Below are 18,361 nucleotides of genomic sequence, written 5' to 3' on the forward strand. Positions count from 1 at the left end.
AATGAACCCTTGGAGGCACATGATGGCCAGGTTTCTGAGCCCACATCAAATTCAAGGAGCTAGCATATGATGTACCAATATGCCATGAATGGTAAGGGGTTAAGTATAAAGATGTAAAAGGAAAACGCACTTCTGCCCCAGTTCCTCCACAAAGACGTCAGCCGATGCATTATCTGCTCCAACCTCCTGGATGTGCGCATTATAAAACATTCCTCCGAGCTCCAAGCGAACCTGCAATCAGTAATTACCAGAATGGAGTACAGAAGAATCGTGCAATATAGAAAATGCAGCAGAAAAGAGCTCCCTAAAAACATCACTAATAGAGTCAAGTTAGCCATCATTGTGAGATGAGACACGGGCACATGATGGACACTACGGTGTCATGCATCCACTCATAAAAGCCTATGGTCACCAATTTTAAAAAGAAAAATAACTGTAGGAGGCAGCTAATAAGTGATCGCAGTTAATTTTTCATGGATGCGATATACACAAGTCCTTCCTTACTGTTCCTTGTGACTCGAGATGTTCTGGGACAAGTAGTGCAAGAGGACTAGCGATGAAGAAAAATTTGGGTAACAATGACTGACGGGGTGGCTGATCAGGTCATGATGCTCATCAATAGACATCTCCATCCAAGAGGACAGGTAAAGGAGGACACCGCAGTATAGCAGTGAAGAGTAGGGGTTAGAAGAACTGTGAAGGCGAATATATTAACGGATCTAATAAATGTGAGGTTTTAAATTATTTTTCCCAGTGGTTGCTACTATTTTCCTCTCCTTAAGATATTAAGTTCATATTTTCTGTATGATAAATTGTAGAAAAGGAGATTTTTGTGTACTCACTGTAAAATCTCTTTCTCTTAGCCTCCAATTGGGGGACACAGAACCATGGGTGTTATGCTGCTGTCCACTAGGAGGCGACACTATGCATAATCTGAAAAAGATTAACTTTGGCTCCTCCTCTGCAGTATACACCCCTGGACAGCGTCAGCCTTCTCCAGTTTTGTGCAAAAGCATTAGGAGGAACATAAACAGAAATAACATAACCATGCCTGTAAGAAGGCCATTATGTACAAGCTCAAAGAACAATATGAGAACTCAACCGTAACAACAGCCCGTAAGGGCAACAGGGTGGGAGCTGTGTCCCCCAATTAGAGGCTAAGAGAAAGAGATTTTACTGTGAGTACACAAAAATCTCCTTTACTCTGTCGCCTCATTGGGGGACACAGAACCATGGGAGGTCCCAAAGCAGTCCCTGGGTGGGAAGCAATGGACGAATATTGTGCTGACAGGTCCCTAAACTTGGGGCACTGCCGCCTGCAGAACCCGTCTACCCAGGCTCGCGTCCGCTGAAGACTGGGTATGAACTTTGTAGTGTTTTGTAAACGTGTGTAGGCTAGTCCAGGTGGCCGCCTTACACACTTGTTGTGCCGAAGCCTGGTGCCGAATGACCCAGGAGGCCCCTACCACCCGCGTAGAATGTGCCGTGATACCGGCCGGAAGAGGAGAGTTGTTAAGGTGGTAAGCCTCTTGTATGGTGGACCTGATCCACCTGGCAAGGGTAGCTTTGGAAGCCGGCAGACCCTTGTGAACGCCTTCCGGAAGAAGGAAAAGGGAATCAGACTTCCGGAAGGGTGCAGTCCTAGACATGTATATACGCAATGCCCTGACGAGGTCAAGCGTATGCAGAGCCTTCTCGACTCTATGAACCGGAACTGGGCAAAGGGATGGCAGTTAAATTTCCTCATTGAGGTGGAAGTTGGACACAACCTTCGGAAGGAAGGATGGAACCGTACGGAGAACTACCTTGTCCTGGTGAAAGGCCAGGAAGGGCCGTTTGCAGGAGAGTGCCGACAGTTTAGAAACCCTGCGTAGCGAGGTGATTGCCACCAGAAAGACCACCTTCTGTGATAGAAGGCGGAGTGGGACTTCTTTAAGGGGTTCGAAAGGTGGTGCCTGCAATGCTGTCAGGACCAGGTTGAGGTCCCACGTCTCCAGTGGATGTCTGTAGGGGGGAACCAATCGGGAGACCCCCTGGAGGAAAGTCCTCACTTGAGGCTTGTTAGCAATGTGTCTCTGGAAAAGCACTGAGAGCGCTGACACCTGGCTCTTAAGTGAGCCCAGGGATAGCCTGGCGTCCAGGCCTGATTGAAGAAAACCAAAGAACTTTTGGGAGGGAATAAGGGAGTGGTATCTGGCCACGGGATTCGCACCACGTAAAGTAAGCTCTCCAGGTACGGTAATAGATCTTGGCGGAGGCTGGCTTCCGTGCCCTGATCATGGTTCTAATGACATCCGGTGAGAGCCCTGCCTGGGTTAGAACCCAGGTCTCAAGGGCCACGCCGTCAAATTGAGGGCCCCTGAGTTCTGGTGGAAGAACGGGCCTTTTGACAGAAGATCGGGAGGGTCGGGGAGACGCCAGGGGGCGTCTGCTGTAAGTTGTACGACGTCTGTGTACCATGTACATCTGGGCCAGTCTGGCGCGATCAGGATGGTTGGAACTCCCTCTTGTTTGATCTTCCTCACGACTCTGGATATCAGGGGAAGAGGTGGAAAAATGTACAGAAGCTGGAACTGGGTCCAGTCCTGAACCAGGGCATCTGCTCCGAGCGACCGCGGATAGCGTGTCCTGGCCATGAAATTGGGGACCTTTGCATTGAGATAGGATGCCATTAGGTCCACGTCCGGGGTCCCCCAGCGATGGCAGATCTGGCGAAAAATTTCGGGATGGAGAGACCACTCCCCCGAGTCCATTCCTTGTCTGCTGAGGAAGTCGGCTTCCCAGTTGTCCACACCCGGGATGTGGACCGCAAAGAGTACCGACCTCGTGTCTTCCACCCAGTGGAGGATATGTGCCACTTCTCTCATCGCCTGGGTACTGCGGGTCCCGCCTTGGTGATTCACATATGCCACCGCCATGGCATTGTCCGACTGTACTCTGATATGAGAGACTGCCAGTAATTGACGAAAAGCTCTCAATGCCAGGAAGATGGCCCGAATTTCCAGGATGTTGATGGGCATGTTCGCTTCCACTGGTGACCACTTGCCCTGTGCTTTGTGATGTAGGTGCACCGCACCCCAACCTGTCAGGCTCGCGTCGGTGGTCAGGACCTTCCATTGACCTGAGAGAAAGGATTTTCCCGTTGCAAGTGAGGTTGGCTTGAGCCACCAGTGTAGGGACCTCCTGGTTGCCGATGTTAGCCGGAACTCCCTGTTGAGGGAGAAAGGATTCCTGTCCCAGGACTTGATGATGGCTAGTTGAAGAGGCCTGAGGTGAAACTGGGCAAATGGTACCACCTCCATTGCTGCGGCCATTATGCCGAGTACTCTCATGGCAAACCGGAGAGATCGGGGGGGAATTGTGGAGGAGTATGCGGACTCCTAGACGGAGAGCCAGTGTCTTGTCCCTGGGAAGGAGCACCAGACCTCTGGAGGTGTCGAATAACATCCCCAGGAAGGTCAGAGACTGACTCGGGGTAGTTGATGACTTTTGTAAGTTGACTAACCAGCCCAGGCGACTCAGAGTGTCGATAGTGATTGAGACGCTGACCTCGCAATCCTTGAAGGTGGAAGCCTTGATGAGAAGGTCGTCCAGGTATGGAACAACTACTATGCCTCTGGAGTGTAGAACGTCTATGGTGGCTGCCATGATCTTGGTAAACGTTCTGGGAGCCGTGGCGAGTCCGAACGGGAGAGCCACGAACTGGTAGTGGTCCTGGTTGATTGCGAATCTGAGAAATCTCTGATGGGCGGGAGCAATCGGTATATGTAGGTATGCATCTTGTATGTCTATGGAGGCGAGATATTCTCCCTTCTCCACGGACGCAATGATTGACAGAAGGGACTCCATGCGAAAATGACGAACCCAAACATACTTGTTGAGTTGTTTTAGGTCTAGTATGGGCTGAACGCTGCCTCCTTTCTTGGGGACTACAAACAGATTGGAGTAGAACCCTCGGAAGCGCTCTTCTGCAGGAACCGGTACTGTGACTCCTGCCTGAAGGAGGGAGGAAACAGCTTGATGGAAGGCACGAGCTTTGTCTGGCAGTTTTGGGGGAACAGAGAGGAAGAACCGATTCGGTGGGCTGGAAGTGAACTCGATCTTGTATCTGGAAGACACTATTTCCTTGACCCACCTGTCTTCTGTAATAGGCAGCCAGACCTGCTGAAAGAGTAGCAGTCGTCCGCCTATGGGTGAGGTGTCCGGAATTTGAAAGTCATGAAGAGGAGAAAGTCTGAGGTTTCCCTCCTTTGGGCTCTGCCTGGCCTGCTTTCGACTGCCAGGTCCTGTCTGGCCTCTGCGCCGCCCGTGGGTTGTCTGTGCGCGGAGAGCTTTTACGATTTTGTGCTGGGCACGAGACGGACCAGCCTGAAGAATTCCGAAAGGATCGGAATCGAGTTTGGTTATGCCTTTTTGAACGTGCGTTTAGGTTTTAGTTGAGGGAGAGAGGTACTCTTACCCCCGGTGGCATTGGATCTCATTGTATCCAACTTTTCACCGAAAAGCCGCCCACTGAGGTACGGGAGATGCGTGATGGACTTCTTTGAGGCTGCGTCCGCTTTCCATTCCCGCAGCTAGAGGATACGCCGGATCGTGATGGCGTTTGATGCTATTCCCTCTACACCTCTTGCGGAATCCAGAGCTGCATGAAGCATGTAATCTGCTACCACCGCTATTTGCACCGCCTGGTCCGACAGCTCAGGATTTGAGGCTTGGAGGCCAGCCTGCAATTTTTTGGCCCAAGCTATAATGGCCTTGGCCACCCAGACTGAAGCGAACGCGGTAGCCAGAGAGGCCCCTGCCGCTTCGAAGATTGAACGAGCCATGCTTTCTACCTGCCGGTCTCCTGCGTCCCTGAGGGTTGAGCTATCTGGCAGTGAGAGGAGGGTCTGTACTGCTAGCCTAGAGACTGGGGGGATCCACTTCGGGTGGATCTCTCCACTCCTTGGTGTCCTTCTGTGGAAAGGGGTACCTTGCTTTCAGATATTTGCGATTGGCGAATTTCTTCTCAGGCTGCGAAAACTGCTTAGTAAGTATCGCCTGAAATTCCGGGTGATTAGAGAAGACCTTAGGTGGTTTTAGAACACTTTCAAAACAAATTTTGTGTTCTGGGGCTTCCGGGGGTGGATCAGAAAAGTCCAGCATCCGATGGATGGAAGAAATTACGTCCTCAACTAGCGCCGTATTGCTCGGGGGGGCCAGGGGCCTCTCTGTTTCGTTGTCTGAGTCGGAGTCACAGATGCCTTCCGATTCCTGCGTGTCGCTAAGACGTTCCCTGGTGGGCGAACTGGGGCGGAGGTCTTCTGTGGTCAGGGATCGCTGTGGAGATCTGCGTTGTCTGTCTCTGTTAGGGGACGGTCTAGGTGACCTGGGACCACGGTGTCTCTCCCTGGAGGGTGATGACCGTGTGCTATGGGATGACGCAGATGAACGCGACCTGTGGGTCCGCTTACGTCTGTGAGTGTCGGAAATGGCATGTCCTTGACAAGAGCTGTCCCTTTGCTGGGTAACGTTCATAGCCGAGGCATGACCCTGCAGAGCCTGGAGTAGTGTGGAGGTTAGGTTATCTATGGACTGTGTCATAGACTGCGACATCTGAGTAGCCCATTCAGGCATGGTAGCCGACGCTGAAGCAATGGTAGGGGCTTCTTGGGGCTCTGACCCAGAATTTTGGATACAATCCCGGCAATGCGGGTACGTGCTGCCACTGGGGAGAGTGGTTTTGCAGGCTGTGCAGAAAGCATAAAAGCAGTCCTGCCTGGTTCTCTTCCTTGAGCCTGGCATAGTGCACAGAGGCTGGCTAGCAGAGGACCCTACAGGGGTGGCTACGCAGAGGAAAACTATAGGAGAACCTTATAGGTAATATGGATTCACAGCCGAGTAAAGAGAACCCAGCTGTGATCTTACCCCACCAGTGTCCCCCCAGGTCCAGCTCCGACAATTCACAGTCCTGTGCCCCCCGGAGACTGCTGACGTTGCTGCTGATGTCACAGACGACATCTGCTGCAGCGAAGATGGCCGCCGAGAAGACGAGGAGGAAGAAGAAGGGGGAGGAGAGCTGAAAAAGAGCAAGCAGGGCTATGTAAAAATGCGCCCTTTCTGCCTCGATCTGCCCCTTCTATGACACTGTAGAGTGTCATAGTCGTCATCCGGGGGCGGGAAGGAGGCGGCGGCTTCAGCTAGGCCAAAGCCGCGGTCTAAATTAGAAGCCTGATGCCCAGGAGGGCTCCAGGCCGGCGCGGATGTCCGGGAGGGGGTCTGATCTGAACCTGACCCCTCCGGATTGCGAGGCAGGATAGCGGTGGGGCTAGCAAGGGTAACGGGTCCATGTGAGGGGTCACCCTGAGGCGCTATGGAGCTGATGCTGCCGCAGTGACAGGAGCGCAGGGAGCCCTGTCTCTGTATGTGCCATGTCTGCCTGCACTCTCCCCCCGGCCCCAACAGGAGCCCGCAGCAGGGCTGGGGTCCCTGGCTGTTTAAGCTGCAGAATGCTGCCTTGTACCGACCCTACCTGGGGCGTCTCAACCTAATGCCCCCAGAGGGGGATTAGGGAGGGTACGTCTGTCAACATCAGGGGTTTTCATCCTCGCCTCGACCTCAACCCAGACCCCAAAGGGATTGGGGAAGGAGGGGGGTCTCGACTTCGAACCAGTACCCGAGGGACTGGGGAAGGAGCGACATGGGGAATAGCCATCTCAACTTCAACCGGGAACCCCATAATAGGGGGCCGAGGAAGGAGCCATGCCAGGAGTCTCGCTGGAGACCCACTTTTCTTCATCCGTAATCCGTCGGGAAAAAAAAAATCTTTAGGTGTGCCTCCTTGCGACACTAAGCAAAAACAGGAGAAGGCTGACGCCATCCAGGGGTGTATACTGCAGAGGAGGAGCCAAAGTTAATCTTTTTCAGATTATGCATAGTGTCGCCTCCTAGTGGACAGCAGCTTAACACCCATGGTTCTGTGTCCCCCAATGAGGCGACAGAGTAATTTTCAGGATCTCTGCTTGCAGTCAGCGAATAGAAACCCTCAGTGGACATTTCCAGGTGATATTTACGTGGTTGCAGGGCTTGTCACAGTCATTTTGTAGAATTCACATTGCTCTTGCAATGAGTTGAGCCTGTGTGCCCATCTCATGGTCTGGACAGATTATTCATTCCCATTCACTGAATTCAGTTCCCATGCATGGCACGTGATCGCATGTACACAAATCACATACTTAAAGTACATTTTAATCGATAGATCTTGGACTAATAATAATAAAGTCCACAATTGGATGTGTTTTAAAAAATGTTCCTGTGCTGAGAATCTTATAAATGTGCTCCTGTACTGTGTAATGGCTGTGTCTGACCGTACAGGAACATGGTCTGATCATATCACAGCTCCTGGGTAGGGAGGCAAGCAAAAGAGAATATACAGACATTACACCAGGGGATCACAGCTGATTCTTTTTGGGATATGAAGCATTTTCCTGCCTGTTTCTAAAAAATGTTTTACTAAAAAATGAAAAATCAGCTGTAATCTCAAACTCCAATATCTTAATACTCTTTTTCAACACCCCCCCCAGGAGCTGTGATAGGATCAGACCATGTTCCTGTGCAGTCAGACACGGCCATTACACAGTACACAGCAGGGGCACATTTATAAGATTATCTCAGCACAGGAACATTTTATTTAAAACACATCCAATTGTAGAAATGATTATTCCAAGTTCTATTGATTAAAATGAACTTTTGTTTGTGGGAAAACCCCATTACGGTCATGCACCTGCCACTCCCAGCACCGGAGAATCCTCACAGTGCACAGTGTACACAATGTGAAGATTCATAAATCTGCAGTCACATAGATTGACTGCAGGCTTGTACCTTAACTCTGGACAAACTTAAGAAAATGTCAAAGAAACAAAGAATAATCATTTTGTAAAAAAAAAACAAAACCCCAGCAACCACCAGATGGCACAGAATATAGTTAATGTTTTTTTTCTAGTATGAATACCGCACTTCGAAATAATCACAGAGTAACTTACCTGACATTTGTCTCCAACAGAATACTGCATGCCGGCAGCGATGGAGAAGTCCAGCTTCTGCTGATCTACAACACAAGCACATTAGGCATAGGCATACTAAATATACAAAGGTGATACAGAGCATGAGCCACTAAGTGGCTATCGGATGAACAAGAAACAGTGTGCACACTGACTCACGTATGACCTCATCACAGAGCGATGAACACAGACCCTATGGTAGTTACACAGGTATATCCCTCCCTAATATTTAGTCATCATCAGATCATAGATGCCAACTTGATAGTAAAGATAGTGAAGGTGCAAGAAGAAAACACACTGGTAGTACAGTCAGAAATAGGAGGCTGCGGTATTAATTTAGGATATTATGGGTGATTAGAAAAACCTAAGCAAAAAGGAGATTTTTGTGTACTCACCGTAAAATCTCTTTCTCTTAGCCTTTAATTGGGGGACACAGAACCTTGGGTGTTATGCTGCTGTCCACTAGGAGGCGACACTATGCATAATCTGAAAAAGATTAACTTTGGCTCCTCCTCTGCAGTATACACCCCTGGACGGCGTCAGCCTTCTCCAGTTTTGTGCCAAAGCATAAGGAGGAACGTAACCAAATAACATAACCATGCCTGTAAGAAGGCTACTATGTACGAGCTCAAGAACAATATGAGAACTCAACAGGAAACAACGGCCCGTAAGGGCAACAGGGTGGGAGCTGTGTCCCCCAATTAAAGGCTAAGAGAAAGAGATTTTAGGGTGAGTACACAAAAATCTCCTTTACTCTGTCGCCTAATTGGGGGACACAGAACCTTGGGACGTCCCAAAGCAGTCCCTGGGTGGGAAGCAGTGGACGAATATTGTGCTGACAGTCCCCTAGACTTGGGGTACTGCCACCTGCAGAACCAGTCTACCCAGGCTCGCATCCGCTGAGGACTGGGTATGAACCCTGTAGTGTTTAGTAAACGTGTGTAGGCTAGTCCAAGTGGCCGCCTTGCACACTTGTTGTGCCGAAGCCTGATGCCGAATGGCCCAGGAGGCCCCTACTGCCCGTGTAGAGTGTGCCGTGATACCGGTCGGAAGAGGGGAACTGTTAAGTCGGTAGGCCTCATGTATGGTGGACTTGATCCACCTGGCAAGGGTAGCCTTGGAAGCCGGCAACCCCTTGCGACTACCTTCCGGAAGAATGAAGAGGGAATCGGATTTCCGGAAAGGTGCAGTCCTGGACACGTAAATCCGCAATGCTCTGACTAGGTCAAGCGTATGCAGAGCCTTCTCCACTCTATGGACCGGAACCGGGCAAAGGGAAGGCAGTGAAATCTCTTCGTTAAGGTGAAAGTTGGACACAACCTTCGGAAGGAAGGATGGTACCGTGCGGAGAACCACCTTGTCCTGGTGAAAGGCTAGGAAAGGTCGTCTGCAGGAAAGTGCTGACAATTCCGACACTCTGCGTAACGAGGTGATAGCCACTAGAAAAACCACTTTCTGAGACAGAATGAAGAGTGGAACTCCTCTAAGAGGTTCGAAGGGTCGAGCTTGCAATGCTGTCAGGACCAGATTGAGGTCCCACGTATCCATCGGACGTTTGTAGGGAGGAACCAATCGGGAAACTTCCTGGATGAAAGTCCTTACTTGCGGTTTAATAGCAATGCGCTTTTGAAAAAGGACTGAAAGCGCCGACACCTGACTCTTAAGCGAACTTAAGGATAGCTTGGCATCTAGGCCCGATTGAAGAAAACCTAGTACCTTCGGGAGGGAATAAGGGAGTGGGACTTGTCCATGAGATTCGCACCAAGAAAAGAAGGCTCTCCAGGTACGATAATAGAGCTTGGCGGAGGCAGGCTTCCTTGCCCTGATCATAGTTGCAATGACTGCCGGTGAAAAACCTGCCTGGGTTAGAATCCAGGTTTCAAGGGCCATGCCGTCAAATTGAGGGCCCCTGAATTCTGGTGGAAGAACGGACCTTGAGACAGAAGGTCGTGGCGGTCGGGTAGACGCCAGGGGGCGTCTGCCGTAAGTTGGACGATGTCGGCGTACCAAGTACGTCTGGGCCAGTCTGGCGCGATGAGGATGGTCGGAACTCCCTCTTGCTTGATCTTCCTCACGACCCTGGCGATTAGGGGGAGGGGTGGAAAAATGTACAGGAGTCGGAACTGGGACCAGTCCTGGACCAGGGCATCCGCTCCGAGCGACCGCGGGTCGTGTGTCCTGGCCATGAAATTGGGAACCTTGGTATTCAGATGGGATGCCATTAGGTCCACATCCGGGGTTCCCCAGCGTTGACAGATCTGGTAAAAAATCTCGGGATGGAGAGACCACTCCCCCGAGTCCAATCCTTGCCTGCTGAGGAAGTCGGCTTCCCAGTTTTCTACACCCGGAATGTGTACTGCAGAAAGTACCGACCTTGTGTCTTCCGCCCAGCGGAGGATATGAGCCACTTCTCTCATCGCCTGGGCGCTGCGGGTCCCGCCTTGGTGATTCACGTATGCCACAGCCGTGGCATTGTCCGACTGTATCCGTATGTGCGAGGCTGCAAGCAAGTGATGAAAGGCTCTCAGTGCCAAGAGAATGGCCCTGATTTCCAGAACATTGATGGGCAATGTCACTTCCCTCGGTGACCACTTGCCCTGTGCCCTGTGATGTAGGTGCACCGCCCCCCAGCCTGTCAGGCTTGCATCGGTAGTCAGGATCTTCCATTGTCCTTAGAGGAATGGCTTCCCTCGTGTAAGCGAGGTTGGTTTGAGCCACCAATGCAGGGACCTCCTGGTTGATGACGTCAACCTGAACTCCCTGTCGAGGGAGAAGGGGTTCCTGTCCCAAGATCTGAGTATGGCTAGTTGAAGGACCCTGAGGTGAAACTGGGCAAATGGCATCCCAGACGGATGGCCAGTGTCTTGTCCTTGGGAAGGAGCACCAGGCCCCTGGTGGTGTCGAATACCATTCCCAGGAATGTTAGAGTCCGAGTTGGGATGGTCGACGATTTCTGTAGGTTGACTAGCCATCCCAGGCGACTCAGAGTGTTTAGAGTGATTGAGACACTGACCTCGCAGTCTTTGAAAGTGGGAGACTTGACGAGGAGGTCGTCCAGGTACGGGACGACTAGAATGCCTCTTGAGTGCAGGACGTCCATGGTGGCCGCCATGACTTTGGTGAACGTTCTTGGAGCCGTGGCGAGTCCGAACGGAAGGGCGACAAACTGGTAGTGGTTTTGGTTGACCGCGAACCTGAGAAACCTTTGGTGGGCGGGAGCAATTGGTATGTGGAGATACGCATCCTGTATGTCTATGGAGGCGAGGTATTCTCCCTGCTCCATGGATGCAATGATGGACAGGAGGGACTCCATGCGGAAATGAAGGACCCGTACGTAATTGTTGAGCTGTTTTAGGTCCAGTATGGGTCGGACGCCGCCTCCTTTCTTGGGGACTACGAACAAATTTGAGTAGAATCCTCGGAATCTCTCGTTCGCGGGAACCGGCACCACAACTCCTGATTGAAGGAGAGAGGAAACCGCTTGGTGGAAAACACGAGCCTTTTCTGGTGGTGTTGGAGGAACAGAAAGGAAGAACCGGTTCAGTGGAACGGAAGTGAACTCTATCTTGTATCCGGAAGACACTATTTCCCTGACCCACCTGTCTTCTGTAATAGGCAGCCAGACTTGCTGAAAGAGTAAAAGTCGGCCGCCTACTGGTGGGGTGTCTTCCGGAGGTCTCGAGTCATGATGAAGTGAAGTTCTGAGGTTTTCCTCCCTTGGGTTTCGCTTGGCCTGCTTTCGACTGCCAAGCCCTATCCGGTCGCTGCTGCGTCCGTGGGTTGTCTCTGCGTGGAGAACGGTTGCGGTTTTGCACTGGGCGCGAAACGGACCAGCCCGAGGAATTCCGAAAGGATCGGAATCGCGTCTGGTTTCTTCGTTTAAACGTGCGTTTCGGTTTTAGTTGAGGGAGAGAGGTACTCTTACCCCCGGTGGCATTGGCTATCATGGTGTCCAACTTTTCGCCGAAAAGTCTACCAGTAGAATACGGAAGTCGCGTGAGGGACTTCTTTGAGGCCGCATCCGCTTTCCATTCTCGCAGCCAGAGGATGCGTCGGATCGTGATGGCGTTTGATGCTATTCCCGCTACACCTCTGGCGGAATCCAGGGCTGCATGAATCATGTAGTCTGCTACCACTGCCATCTGGACCGCTTGGTCCGAGAGTTCAGGATTTGAAGCCTGAAGACCCTCCTGTAGTCTTTTGGCCCAAGCTAGGATGGCCTTGGCTGCCCAAACTGAAGCAAACGCAGGGCCCAAAGAGGCGCCTGCCGCTTCGAAAATAGAACGAGCCATGCGTTCTACTTGCCGGTCTGCTGCGTCCCTGAGGGTTGAGCTATCCGGCAGAGAGAGTAAAGTCTGCGCTGCTAGCCTAGAAACCGGAGGGTCCACTTCAGGTGGATCTGCCCATTGTTTGGTGTCTTCCTGTGGGAAGGGGTACTTCGCTTCCAGATATTTGCGATTAGCGAATTTTTTGTCAGGCTGCGCAAACTGTTTGGTAAGTATTTTCTCAAACTCATCGTGATTAGGGAAGACCTTAGGTGGTTTTTGAACATTTTCGAAGCAAATCCTATGTTTTGGGACTTCCGGGGGCGACTCTGGAATTTTTAGCACCCGATGAATAGAAGAAATTATGTCCTCAACTAGCGCTGTATTGCTAGGGGGAGAAGGTACCACGGACCTGACCGTTTCATTATCTGAGTCGGAGTCACCGATGCCCTCCGAATCCTGTGCCTCGCTAAGGTGATCCCTGGAGGGCGACCTGGGGCGGGGGTCTTCTGTGGTGGGGGATCCCTGTGGTAAATTGCACTGTCTGTCTGTGGCAGGGGACTGCCCAGGAGACCTGGAATGACGCTGTCTCTCCCTAGAGGGGGACGACCTTGTGCTATAGTGCGACTCAGGTGATCGAGACCTGTGAGTCCGCTTACGTCTGTGAGTCGGAAGCAGCATGTTCCTGAGACAAGCTGTCCGTTTGCTGTGTACCGTCCATAGCCGGGGCCCGACTCTGCAGAGCTTGCAGCAATGTAGCAGTTAGGTTGTCTATGGACTGTGACATAGACTGAGACATCTGAGTTGCCCATTCCGGCGTGGCCTGTGACACTGAAGCGTCAGTAGGGACTCCCTGGGGTTCTGACCCAGAGTTCTGGATGCAGTCCCGGCAGTGCGGATACGTGCTGCCACTAGGGAGCGTGGCTTTGCAGGCTGTGCAGAATGCATAGAAACATTCCTGCCTGGTTCTCTTCCTTGAGCCCGGCATAGTGCACAGAGGCTGGCTATAAGGGATCGTACAGGGGTGGCTACGCAGAGGGAACCCACAGAAAGCCTTATAGGAAGTATAGATTCACAGCTGAGTAATGAGAACCCAGCTGTGAGCTTACCCCACCGGTGTGCCCCTAGGTCCAGCGCCGACAGATTCCAGTTCTGTGCCCCCCGGAGACCGCTGTGATGCTTCTCTCCTGGATCTCATCCAGAAAAAATGGCCACCGGGGCTCTGAGGAGAGGGAGGAGGGGGCGGAGAGCTGAAAAGGGCGCGCTGGGCTGTGTAAAAACGCCCCCTTTCTGCCTCAATCCGCCCCTTCTATGACACTCCAGTGTGTCATTTTGGTCATCCGGGGGGCGGGCTGGGGGGCGGGGAAAAGGCGGCGGCTTCAGCTAGGCCGAAGCCGCGGTCTAAATTTGAAGCCTGATGCCCAGGAGGGCTCCAGAGCGGCGCGGTAGTCCGGGGGGGGGGGGGGGGGGCGGAATTGTACCAGACCCCCCCAGAACGGTCGACTGGATAGCGGTAGGGGTAGCGGTTTTTGTATGGGGGGCCCCTGAAGGGCTATGGAGCCGCTGCTGCTGCAGAGACAGGGACGCAGCAAAACCCTGTCTCTGCTGTGCCATCCAGTCCGCACCCTCCCCCGGCCCCCACAGGATCCCTCAGCCGGCCTGGGGTCCCTGGAAGCTGCGGAATGCTGCCTGATCTCCGACCCTACCTGAGGCGTCTCAACCTAATACCCCCTGCGGGGGATTAGGGAGGGTGCGTCTGTCACCGTCAGGGGGTCTTCATCCTCGCCTCAACCTCAACCCAGACCCCTTAAAGGGGTTGGGGAAGGAGGGGGGTCTCGACCTCGAACCAGGACCCGAGGGACTGGGGAGGGAGCGACATGGGGAAAAAAACCACCTCGACCTCAACCGGGTACTCCTAATAGGGGACCGAGGAGGGAGCCATGCCGGGAGTCTCGCTGGAGACCCACTTTTCTTCATCTGTATTTCCGTGAAAAAAAAAAAACGGAAGAAAAAAGGTGTGCCTCCTTGCGACACTAAGCAAAAACTGGAGAAGGATGACGCCGTCCAGGAGTGTATACTGCAGCGGAGGAGCCAAAGTTAATCTTTTTCAGATTATGCATAGTGTCGCCTCCTAGTGGACAGCAGCATAACACCCAAGGTTCTGTGTCCCCCAATTAGGCGACAGAGTAAAGTGTGCGTCTCCAGTGCAATATCTAATAATGGCGCATTGAGTTTGGGCTTACAGTTTGTGTTATTTGGTATTTAACATTAATAAATTTATATTTCTGACACCAGCATATTCCACAGCACTTTACAATTCAGAGGGGACATGGACAGACGATCTCAAACATTACAGAGTAACACATAATTGTCCAGATCTCAAGATAAGGGAGGGCCTGATTACAATTCACGAGGTCTAGGGAAAGACAAAAGGTAAAAACTGCTGGTCGTGTCTGGTCCAGTCTTTAATATAACAGGGGCATCCAAATAATGCTGTATGAACCGGTCATCATGCAGTCTTATAATGTTATACATAGCAATTTGTTAAAAAAGTTGTCCACTACTCCCTCAAATCAAACAGTGCCCCATGTAAACTAAACACCCTGGACTGCCACATCATGTGAATGCTGCAGCCAATCAGTGGTTACCGACTGGATGTATTGCTCACACTTCTCTTGGAAGAAACAGTTTTGGACCAGGGAAGCCGATATGTTAGGCCTGTTTCACATTTCCGCTATTTGACGGGAGGCTAAATCCGCCAGAGCCGTTAAAAACGGATCCGCCTCTGTCATGCGCTAAATGGATGTCAGCAGATCCGTGTAGTGTACGGAGAGAGGGAGATTTTTGCATTGCTGCGGCTTTTCCGGAAATGCAATTCAGGGTTAAATAGCTCGGCAGAGGAATTCTGCCGGCCATGCGCAATTGATAATAGCGGACCGTCGCTCTGAAAAAACGTTTCAGAGTCCGTCTCCTCCGCCCGGGAACTGCTAAAATTTTCACGGATCCGTCAAAAAACAGATGTGACAGACGACCACAGTCAAAATCCGCCACTAATGTAAGTCTATGGGGAAAAAAATGGATCCGCCAAAAAAAGGGGCGGATCCGTTTTTTTCTAGAAGTGGCGGATTTTGACTGACGTCAAACAACGGAAATGTGAAACAGGCCTTAACTGCAACTTTAGCAGCGGCGAATGATTGTTCAACTGTAGCATTCACTATACATGCCCGAAGAGAAAGCTCCAGTCACAAAAGTGAGTGTACTTGAGGTCTACCATGAGTCCCTGTGTCATGCCAACACTAAAGCATCCTGAGAGCCTTCATGCGTTGAGTTGCTTTTCATTCATGGAGTGGGATCACTCACAATTTTGCCAAAAGAACACTGCCATGAATAAAGAATGGGATTCAGAATTTTCCAAAAGCAACTTCTCCCAAGGTTCCAGAAGCAATTTGTTGATAAAGTTTTTTTTAGCAGCATGATGGAGTACATTGTCACAAGAAGTGATACTCAAGTGGCTCAGTGAATAAAACATTGAAATTTTGGATCAACAGCCAGGAAACTTCCCAGACGCCAATAACATTGAGAACTTGTGGTCAATCCTCAAAAAGTGGGTGGAGAAACAAAAACACAGAAATCATGATAAACTCCAAGCACTGATTAGACAAGATTGGATTGTGATCAGTCAGAATTTGACCCAGAAGCCGAGCATGTCAAGGTGAGTTGAAAAACTCTTAAAAAATAGAGTCAAAGCTGTAAATATTGTGTCTTTGTATAAACCTGATGCAATCATCAGTAAAAGTGTAAAAACTTATGAAATGCTTAAAATTCTACTCCAGTAACCACAGAAACATCCGACTATAAAAGACCTAAAGACTCTAGCAGCAAACTTTGTGAAAACAATTTTTCGTATCAGTCTCTCAACTTTTAGCCACAACTATACTGCGGTTTTTGTTTCACATGAGGCGCTTTTACTTCAGAATGGGCTGTTTAAGTAGTGGACAACCGCTTTAAATTGTTATACTGTGTGTGTGGGGGGGGGGAACTACTACCGCACACATGAATCCTGTTTCCAGCTGCTCCCATACACCATTAGATGGATACAAACATTTCTTCAAAAATTACCCCAAGCAAGGTGATAAAAGCACAAACAACTCCACCATATATAAACTCTTATTACTGATGCAAGTCTAGATACACCTACAGTATATAGTTTTACCTCTTTGTGATTTCATCCAGACCTCATACTCCACATTTCTAAACACTGCCGGGTTAAGCGATCTGAGAACAGATGTGGGGATAGAAGACTTTCTTTGGGGAAACTGCAGAGACCACACAGAAAAACGAGAGAGAAAAAACCCTTCCAGGTCTAATCAACAATGCTGAGTATTTAAACCATTGAGACTTGGTCTATTGTTAATCATACTGACTTTATAATAAATGAAATAAACTCTTAGAAAAACAATAAGTGTTATACAAGAGATAACCCTATGACTATATATTATCAATATAAAAAGAAATAATCAATGTCCACGTGAAAACATTTTTGTATTTGAAAAGTTCAAATGGAAAACATTTCCATGACAATATACAATTGAACATACAGCATCTGTATATGGGACACTGGTACTTTTATATTAAAGAAGCACTCCTCCATCAAAGTTTTTATCCTCTTAATATATTGCAATCATCATATTATAGAGCACAGTGTACTTACAATTGCTCATTTTGCCCTTCTACCCAGTTAATTCTTCTTGTTTCCATTAGGTCTATGACATCACATGATTAGTAACTGACTAGCTGACTCCTTCTAAGCTCTATGTAGAAACAGGAGGTCAATTTTCCCTGTATGAGTTGTCAAGGCAAAAGTCCCTGACAGGGGGAGGAAGTAACAGCTGGGTTAGGAGTTGAAGTGGGGAATGATAAATGCAGGGACAAGAGACTTCCTGTTTCTACACAGATTAAAGGGAAGAATTAGCTGGGTAGAAAGGCAAAATGTGCAATTGTAAGTACATAGTGTTGTATAATATGATTGCACTATATTAAAAGGGAAATCTGTTAACAGGTTTTTGCTACCTCATCGAGAGCAGCATAATGTAGCCAGAAAAGTGGAATCAGACGATGGATTATTTAGATTACTGTGTGCAGCCTTTCTGATACAATCAGAGCTTGCTTGTAGATTTAGAATGAAGCAGAGCTGAGGAATCTAATCCCACCCACACCAGGCTCTCCATAAACAAAGTCCATAGACAGTGAGCAGCTTAGTTGCCGGACTGAATAAACAACAGCATGCAATTTGACAAGTGACATATCTCTTAATTCTGTGTTTCAGCCTCTAGCTCCTGCTGTCTGCAGATTGCACAGCAAAAACCAGCTGACAGATTCCCCTTAAAGAGGATAAAAACTTTTATGGCAGGGATTCTTTAAAAAGAACTTTACAGCAGATGGTTCTGGCAGCATTAGTCAGACACTGGCTGTTTCAGAGATAATATACAAATAAAACCTAGTCAGAGACAATCTCTAATGACTAGTCCAAGAGGAAGGGTCCTGGTGGCTTCTCTCCCTGCAGAGTCTCCCTGAAAAGTCTTGTTAGCCCTAGAGAATGGGGTGGAGAGAAGTCACTAGGGACCTGTGCCTTGGACAACTTTTAATACTTGGCCTTTATTTTATTGCACCGATACCTTGTGAGCAGATATTTTTTTTTTATGGGGAAGATTGCCCAATATAGGATTTTTGCTATGACGGGGGGGGGGTTGGTCTAGGATTTCTATCTATGTAATTTAAATGGAGGCATTGGTTTTGGTTGGGGCACGACTAGTTTATAAAAAGGTATTGAGGGAAATCGTTTTTTTGCCGGTATTGTTACTTTAAGGGGATACTCAGATCATAATAACTGGAAATGGATACTTGGGGTATTGAAACCGTCAAAAGGAACATATGGCACCTTAATGCTGTCCAGGAGCAAAAAGGGAACCGTATTACTTTCTACTGGACCCATTTAAGAGGCACTTTCTGCCTGGCACACAGTCTGTACAGTTATGTTTTAATTTAGCTACAGTTTTT

The 18,361-nt window shown here is 49.7% G+C and overlaps 1 protein-coding gene across 2 annotated transcripts in view; it reads right to left on the bottom strand.

Annotated features, from left to right (window-relative positions):
- The window catches only part of OTUD4 (OTU deubiquitinase 4), a 61,533-nt gene that overhangs the window by 10,759 nt on the left and 32,413 nt on the right, over nucleotides 1-18,361 (bottom strand). For both annotated transcript variants that reach the window (XM_073549798.1, XM_073549799.1), the window contains exons 9-11: nucleotides 16,518-16,620; nucleotides 8,022-8,086; nucleotides 131-231 (exon numbers count right to left, since the gene is read on the bottom strand). In XM_073549798.1, the coding sequence (XP_073405899.1) occupies nucleotides 131-231; nucleotides 8,022-8,086; nucleotides 16,518-16,620 (269 nt within the window). The remainder of the gene's footprint in view (nucleotides 1-130; nucleotides 232-8,021; nucleotides 8,087-16,517; nucleotides 16,621-18,361) is intronic.

The sequence above is a fragment of the Dendrobates tinctorius genome, unplaced genomic scaffold (assembly GCF_039654945.1).
Source record: "Dendrobates tinctorius isolate UK_male_01 unplaced genomic scaffold, ASM3965494v1 ptg000161l, whole genome shotgun sequence".
NCBI lineage: Eukaryota > Metazoa > Chordata > Amphibia > Anura > Dendrobatidae > Dendrobates > Dendrobates tinctorius.